Genomic DNA, 9,247 nt, shown 5'->3' on the forward strand with positions numbered 1-9,247 from the left:
TTAATAGCATTTTCATGTCTCTACTAACATTGCTCCTTTGATAGTAGAAAATATTTTATACTTACAAACTATTTCAACCTCAAATTCATCACATAAGTACTTTCACTATAAAACTAAGTAATTCTTCCATGACTATCATCAATCTTACCTCAGATTTCTTTATTAATTTTACCGTTTTGCTGAACAGAATCTAGCTTAACAAATAATATCAAATGCAAAAGCATAATAAAGAGTTGAAGAAAAATGGCAAGGCAACGAAGTCTACAATTTGTTCGTGGGCTGTTCAATACATCAATATTTCGTATATAGGTCTCTCTCTTCAATATTTGGTCATCAAGAGTTGTTTTATATAAACAATAACAGAGAAGAACTCCCGAAGTTATCAATTCAGCACCCAATGACTGAACTTTGTTAATCTGTAGTTATGCTTTCAAGTTCGCTGCTAACATCTAAAAGAATGAACATAATCTTCAACTGCCACTGATCTTCTTTAGATAAATTGTATGAGTTCCCACACAAGGGATGTGTTTGTGATTGGGCCACTCAAGCCAAGGAGCATACCTTGTCTGAAAATGGACACGTAAATTTGACTTGGTGAAAAACAAAAATTTATTTTATTTTAGTTTGATCATACATCAATTTTTCTTTTTCTAAATGAGCACGCTAGCAACACGGAACACACCTTATCTTACCGGTTAAAATTTCTCCGAAATCACAAATTTGTGGATCTCAGGTATTATTTAATAATTCTCTCATAATTTTGTTGTTTTTAACAAATTTTAATCAATAGTAGATCGTGTTAAGAGAAATGTGTTGCTAATCTTTCTAGATTTCATTTTGTCCAAATATGTTTTCATTTTCAAACAATTTAAGTTCAAAGAAAACATATTTAAGAAACCTGGAAGGAAACACACCCACTTCTCCAACCTTTCCCACAGCTAAGTGCAAGAAAACAACCAGTACAAAACATAAGAACTGGGATTTCACCTTGTCTGATACTACTGCAGCAAAGTCGACTGTCATCAATATAAGTTGCTTGGATTCCCATCATCCATGATCCCAAAGATGTATCATCAAAGGCATAGGTCTTCAAAGAAGCACTACAATTTTTTGGGATAGAGCGAAGAATATTTATCAGATGGGCAAAATTGGTTTATTTTGCTTTTGTAATAATTACAAAAGCACCTTATTTTTACTGTCTTTAGTTTTCAAGTATTTGTACTGATAGTGGTAAAAACGAGATTTTGCAATTATCACTATACATATACAAATTCATAAAAAATAGGAAATATAGTGAAAAGAAAAAACCAGGTAGCCCTTGTGTAATTATTAATATACAGATACAGATTCATAAATAAAAGGAAATGAAGTGAAAAGTAACAACCAGGTGCCCCTTGTGTAATTATTACTGAAAACATAGTAGCTGAAATTAAAATGAAAACAAATGTATAGTAAGCGTCCTCGAGGAAAAACCATGTATATGAAAAACCCAGAAAGAAAGCTACAAAAATTGCACAAACATATCAACCTTCTAAAGAACATCATAGATACAAAAGGAGACATTTTTTTCCCAGTGAGTCTCACCCCCCAACCTAGGTCTTAGGATGCGCTTGTTTGAGTCTAAAAACCAGAAAAAGGTATGGGATGGAAAAGTTACAGATCTACAGTATTATTGGGTCTAGGATAAAAAAAGCTTGCAACTTAATTTTATGCCAAACTTTGCAAGGTGGAAAGACTAGCACTCAACTGTCAAGTTTCAACTGCCCTCATTTTTACTGTACCCAGAAGATATGAAGTAACTTCATATTTGGTGATAGATAGAAAGGTACGGAGCTGGATTATCTGGATTAACTTTCTGTGGTCATAATGAAGGGACATCTATCAAGAGTTTTGAAAATAGACCAGTTAAAACATAAAGATAAAAATATTTAACTAGATTTGGTATTAGGATTCAGCCAGAAAAATTGGAATTCAAAAAATAAGTATTTCTAACAAGTCTTTGCCAACAGAATTATTTCAGACTCCAGTGTTACCGATATCAGAAAATATTGGAGACAGTAAAAATCCTTTATAAAATTATAACGGAAGTCAAATAAGGAGAAGAGAGTGAAAAGTATTAGCATGATAGAAAGGTTTAATTGTAGGACGAAGGATTTGTTTGAGATGTTGATGGATGAGAATAGGTGGAAGGATTCCACATATAATAATGAGAGGATTAGTAAAGGTGGTGAATTTAGCATTTTCGATGGATCAGCAACTGGAACTAATTTGGAGTTGCAGGAGGGTAAGTTGATTGGGCAGAAGTGGAGATTTGGAAGCTGGTACTAAATTTTAAATCAACTTTCTAATTTCAAATAACTACAAAAACCTTCATTTTATGACTCAACTAAATTAAGTGTTGGCACGTAGGAGTGAGAAAACCTTTCTTCCTTACTAAATTATTCATCCCTTTAACTAGTAGTATTAATGGTGATCCCTAAAAAGAGGGACTAAGTGTCAACGAAAATATTATTCAAAGACCCATTTACCAGAAAATTATTAAAGGACCTATAAGTCACCGCCTCAATCTTTTCAGGGATTATATTGAATATTTACTCATGTGCTAATAGATGGAAAGGTATAGAGATGGAATTATTAACCTTCAATGGTTTTAATCAGAGAACACCTATTGCAGAGTTTTAAAAATAGAGCAGTTAAAACATGGAAAATATTAAAAGTAATTAACTAGATTTGATATTTTGATTCGGCCAGAAAAATCGGAAGTCAAAAAATAAGTATATATAGTACATCTTTGCCAATAGAACTTTTTAGTGTCTAGTTATGAGCACATAAATATAAAAAGAAAATTACGTAGCTTTTTTAGCTATAATGCCAGACAAGGAACATGCTTCTGTGTAGTACAATCAATTAACATCCAGAGCCTCCTCTTTTAGGGTTCAGAAGCGTGCTTTGCCAGCCTAAATGCTGAATGAAGGAACCCATACCAGAATAAAAGAATCCCTACTTCAGTTTCTAAGGTTCCTAGTGCATACACACGATATTGAGAACTAACCTGTTTATATTAATGTATTGTGCCAAATTCTTTGAAATTATAACAAGTGAACCAGCTGCATGTCGGAAATACCTGAAGAAAAAATAACTAAATTGTGATTCATTTCATACTAGCAAAATTAAAACAGTTCAATGTGGTGATCAAAACTACTGAAAAGTTATATATCAGTACACTACTGAGATATAAAGACTATAATTTATCATTGCTTTTGCATGAGACCTAGTTTTACTGAGCAATGTTGGATACAGTGATAAAGAAGGTAAAAGAAAATAATGTAAAACAGAAAAAATTAAAAATAAACTATTCTATCCCATCCATTTGAATTCGAGTGAATGTAAAAAAGATTAACAAGAATTGATAACAATCCATTAGATTCTAGATGGCTTACATCCAGTTTGTCACGTCACTACTAATGGCATGTTTGTAAGAAACAAGTAAAGCAAAGACCACACAATTCCACAAATCAATGCTTATAATATATACACCGGCAATCATCAATTGCAGATCACAGTTTCCATTATTTATCAATATGTGTTTTGAAATAGTTTATCTAATTAATCATCACAAGTCATCTGTTTCAACAATCCAACATTTGGCAGATATAAAAACATGTTTAATATGCCTAAGTCAAATAATTGTTCCCCCAATGCTTGCGAGCATTGATGTTATACTGTTGTATATTGTGAATATCACTCACTTGCTCATTCAAGGATACAACGAGAAAAAAAATAATAAAATGGTTTCAATTTTCAAGAAAACGAAACTGAAGATAATTCCAGTATAAAAAAAAAGGTACATATTACTCACGATTTTTCATCACCAAATTTCCACCAATCAGGTTCATACCACGGCTTTCCACTGAAAAATGCGCAAAATAAGATGCCTGTTAGTTGAATACAAAAACTCAACCACAAGATTCAACATGTGACAATTTTTTTAAAAATATAATATTCAATTTGGATGCACAAGAAAATAAAAGGCAACAAATATTATTTGCGAGTAGACAAATTAGATAGATAAAAAATTCAAAGCCAACTGAGCTATCAGAAATTAACATAAACAAAAAAAGGCATCCACATCTGATGGCTAACTCTAACTTGCAGATAAACACACTTCTACAATAGTAAACACAAGATAGATAATAAGGAAGAAGCTTTAAAAAGTTCTATTAAAAAACATGGACAGTGTCAAACAGCTTTTAGCATGATTTGAACCATCTATACTACATAAAACAGCCCAATATATCCATAAATCAATTATCATAGACAGATATATTATCACAACAAACTCAGATAAAGAAATTACTCTTCTGATATCACTTCTCCTGATTTCATGCATCCAATATATGCCCCATCCTGGCCACGGCGATGATCAAGAAGTTCAATTAAACCCTCTGCTAGGCCAGTGAACAGAGTTAAGAATGTCTCAGTTTCACATCTAGGAAAACGTAGGTTTTCCAAAAAATCTCCTAAATAAGAATATAGATATGCAATCATTACCCAGATCAATATCAATGCTGTCATCAACTTTCACATAAAAATCAGCATCCCAGTTCTGAACTGCAGTGCTAAAGAAAGTTTTTACTTTCTTAGGCAACTCTTCTTGAGCTTCCTCATGACCTTCCTGATGTAATAAAAACAAATGGTCAAGATATACACTTGGGTTGTTTATCAAGGTTCAATTAAAAGAAAGCATATTCAAATGAGCATTGATATTATATCAATATATTTTAAATAAAAAGAATAGAGAAGCAAAATGGTCTAATTTTACCAAACCTCCTGGTCTTAGAAAAGAATTTGTTGAACCATAAATGGCAGTTTATACCTTGCACACGCATCAATGTTTTTGAGGTTACCAAGGTACAAAAGTATTTAAGAAAACTCTAAATTCTGAATATTAGGAAAATAGTATCATACTTGTACAGTGAATTTGGATAAATAGCTTAATTAAATGCATATTTAACAAGCATACCAGATTAGAGCCTTATATACTGAAATAAGCTAAGCAAAAAAAGTTAAAGAAAGTTTACAAACTACTTCTCAAATAAGCACTCTATGAACTCTTCCAGGTGCACCCATAAAATCATAACCATAAGGTATTTATAATCAATTAAATTTAAGATAATTAAGTACTTCCTGTTCACTGAAATTATCCAAGGTAAAATATTAAACTTATTCAAATTACAATAAAACAACTATCTTGCTTACTAGAATCAGGAAATCCTTTGTCGAGCGATTTTCCGCATCAATATTTCGATCTAAGCTATCACCACGATTAGCACTGTCAATTAAAAAGTATTAACTCATATTGAACCCTGAATAATTTTATCATGGAGTACTAGATTAGGGAAATAAAGAAGATAAAAAACAATTGTAGCTTAAAAAGAAATCATGTGTACAAAGGATAAGTAAGTGGAGAAACCTCCGACCAATAACAAATCGAATGACCACTCCTCTTTCTTCAAGTTTTTTCAAGGCATCACCTGTCAGAAAAGTGAAGATAAGATGTTAATTGACTAAGTAATATTGAATTGAACCAGAAGGTAACCAATCATCTTCAAAATAATCAACTGTTTACATTCTCGTAACTCAAAATGTATGCAATATATCAAATTTGTTATGTAACTTACCAAACCAAAAAGATTATGAAAATGTTAATGGTTAAAACTTTCAAACACAACAGATGTACCCTAAATATGAACAAAAAATTATCAAGGCTTTTAACACTAAGTACATGATGAACCATAGTTTTAACATTTTTTTACAGAAAATAATAAAATTAATCCTTGGAGCTCAAAGGTAGAAAACTAGAAATTCTAAAATCATGAAAATAGCAATAAACCATCAATGTATAGATCGAAACCAATCTTCAAAAAAACTTTGAAAGAACAAACTAGCTAAATAAAATAGAATAAAAGAAAACAATGTCCAAATCAAACCCAAATCCAAACTGGGCGTGTCAAAATCACTGTCAAATTCAAAAGAAAAAAAAAAGTGCTTCAAAAACAAAATATCAAGATCACTATCTTTTACAAAAACAAACCACCAAACTCAGTTTGCATCACAACCAATGAACTTGATCCCAGTGAAGACAAAGCAAAAGAGCACATAGCCTTATGTCAACTGGCACCAAATCCCTCTGAGCCATGATCAGTTCCTACAAAGACTCTACCTTACCCTACCCATCTCCTAACTTAGCATTATCTTACACTTCCTTCATATAAAAAAAAAAAATTCTTGAAACGACTCAAGCGCGTATTAGAGAATTTTCTATGACCAAAAGAAAAAACAGACCTCTGGGCATCCAAGACCCCCTGAAGACATTTCTCTTCAACCGACTTCCAAATCCAGTATACACACCAATAACAGCAAGAAGCCTACGATCAGAAGAGGCGCTTTTCTGGCCCTGCCCCTTGAGATACCCTTGGCTCTTAGCAAATGTCAATTCCATCTCAGCTTCCACAATCCTCCTCTCCAGATCCCTGTAAAGCAACACACACACACACTAATTCCAGTTCCATGATCCATCCACACCAATAGCACCCAAACAACACATCATTGAAAGAACAAAGCTAAAATTAAAAAAGAAAAAAGGAAGAACAACTTACCTGCATCCTAGCACCATTAATTTATCTTCCACTGTAAGAAACTTAGGCCTCTAGTAACCACAAAAAAAGAAAAAACGAGACAATAAAATAAGTTTGTAGACTAGAAATGAATTATTATAATATAAAACAATAATAACATCAGAGAAAATTCAAAGAAAAAATGAACCTGAGCTGAATTCTTCTTTAAAAGTCCGGAAAGTAAATTTCGGTTCTCTGCGTCTTGCCATAACCTAACAATTCCAAAAACAACTATCACTCACAGCTGTGCTTATTTAATCCATATCAGTAAAATCTTTAGCTTATAAAAACAATAAAAGAAAAAAAACAAAAACATAGAGCAAAACCGTTACGTTCAAACCGAAGAGCATAATCGTGTTGCGAATCACAAATCAATGCGTAACTAAGCAACAAGATTAATTCGATGGATCCAAAAGCGATTCGGAGAAACGATTTGAAAAAAAGAATGAACCGCTTGAGAGCGTACGTACCTGCCAGCGACGTAAAGCCAGGCTACGCAAGAGAAGAAGGCCATGACGAGGGAGGATTTGGAGGTCGGAACGGGCTTCGATCTCCCTCCGCCGCCGCGCTTCGTCGTCGGTAACGTATCCATCTCCGACCAATCGGTGGTGATGCGAATAATCGCAGTTCGCAACTCGATCACTGCTCAATCACAGTGATTAGAGACAAGGACTCTCTGTTTTAGATTCAAAGTTTTCATTTCTTGTGCAATTGTAATTTGTAACGGATAAATATATAAATTTATATAACTATAATAATTGTTACTGAGTTTTACTTTGGTAACTCTGACTTTACAGTTCAAATTTACAGATTTTTTTCAACTTTCTTTTATTTTCTTATTTAAACACGCCTTTTTCTTCAAAGGTGTTGTTTGGCAAGATGTATCTAGAATGACTTAGGGTGTTATTTATTCTCAGTAAGCATTTACCTGTAAAAATTGACTTCTATCATATTTATCTTAAATGATATTTTTTAAATAATTATTATAAAATGGAAAAATAGATAAAACTCTAATTACTTAAAAAATGATAAGATATTTTGTGAAAAACACAATAATAAAAGTTTATTGGCATCATCTTAATTTAGTTCTGATTTTTTTTGTTTTTTTAAAAAATTGAGTCGAGTTCTTGTAACATCCCAATAAATAGTAATTTCCATTAATCAGAACTAATCACATTTACAGAAAATACAGTGCAGTCTTAATATTTACAACAGCTGCTCCAAAAGAAAACAGCACGTACAGCAATTTTTCAGAGTTCAGAGACTGTCAAAAATACAAAACAGTTCTGAATGAACAGTTCTGCAAAACTAACACAGAACTTCCAAAATACAGTACAAAAAAATCTAACAGCTACTACGGAAAGAGCCCCTACTGCTCAGCTTTAACTTCCACTTCCACAAGGTTGGCATCCTCCAAATTTTCTTCTTCCAGCATCTGCTCACATCCACAACGGATGATCATTGCATTGACAAGACGGACATACAGAAACAGTAGACAACACAAGGAAAATTGCAAGGGTAAGCTTAGGTAATTTAATTCATACAATCAACATATTTTAACATAGTAATTCAATCATACATTTCATACAACATTAGATATATATTCACGCATACAGTAACTCATCCAAATTCTCATAATTAAAGACTGTCCGGACTGTATGATCCATGTAACCGCAGGCGTTCGTGCACCCGGGTGATGTAGTAACTGGGATACCCTCAACAGCTGCCACCCGAGGTTAACCCTTATCAGTCCAAAGTACTCAATAGGACTAGTGCCTCCTGCCATTCCCACGCATGAACTACTCCCCTCTACATGAGGATGAGCAATCACGGAATATCAGGATGAACAGCCATCAGCGATTTTACCATGGTCATACTACACTACTTCTCATATTCACATCATGGAGACGTTCCTCCTTGGAACGCTCATTCACAATCCAATCCAATAAAATTCATTCACACTATCATTAGCACATTATTAACCATTCCTCTTATTCAGATTTCCATTCTGTGTTCCACTCTCTTAATTTAAACCAAGTTTATCATTTAATAGATCCAGATGAATGTATTACAGTACACTGCTGTCACGTTTCTGAACAAAAGAAACGAACCATTTTCCATTCACGGACGTTAAGACAAATGAGTAATGTAATTGAGATTGAGTCTAGAATATCAGAATAATACTTAGGAAAATTCTAAGTATAAAGACTTGAGGTTAAATGAAAAAGACCATCACAGTTTAAATGAATTCAAAGAAATAATCAGAGCATTAATAAATTCGGAAACGAACACTGCCAGTCAAAGACCGAACGTTAATTAATAAATTGAACGAACGCTGTTGAAGTTCGCTCACGAAGCAATGATAAGGACGAGCGTTCAGTAGAAACCGAACCCTCCTTAGGACGAACGCTAAGTCAACGACCGAGCACCAAATAGAACGAACGCGCATTTGAACGAACGTTCAGTATCAGACCGAACGCTAACTAGGACGAACGCTCAATCTAAGACCGAGAGCTCATTTGGACGAACGCTCAGGCTAATACTAAGCGCTGCTTATAACGAACGCTGGA

The 9,247-nt window shown here is 33.4% G+C and overlaps 1 protein-coding gene across 1 annotated transcript; it reads right to left on the reverse strand.

Annotated features, from left to right (window-relative positions):
* Positions 1-244: 244 nt before the first annotated feature.
* LOC108323213 (hydroxyproline O-galactosyltransferase HPGT2) lies at positions 245-7,403 on the reverse strand. Its single transcript, XM_017555587.2, has 12 exons — positions 7,148-7,403; positions 6,826-6,889; positions 6,660-6,709; positions 6,346-6,533; positions 5,474-5,534; positions 5,260-5,332; positions 4,552-4,675; positions 4,358-4,445; positions 3,860-3,910; positions 3,053-3,124; positions 988-1,100; positions 245-566 (listed from the first exon to the last, which is right to left on the reverse strand). Exons 1-12 carry the CDS (start codon positions 7,267-7,269, stop codon positions 544-546), a joined length of 1,029 nt encoding a protein of 342 aa, XP_017411076.1. The 5' UTR covers positions 7,270-7,403; the 3' UTR covers positions 245-543.
* Positions 7,404-9,247: the final 1,844 nt, after the last annotated feature.

The sequence above is a fragment of the Vigna angularis genome, chromosome 7 (genome assembly GCF_016808095.1).
Source record: "Vigna angularis cultivar LongXiaoDou No.4 chromosome 7, ASM1680809v1, whole genome shotgun sequence".
NCBI lineage: Eukaryota > Viridiplantae > Streptophyta > Magnoliopsida > Fabales > Fabaceae > Vigna > Vigna angularis.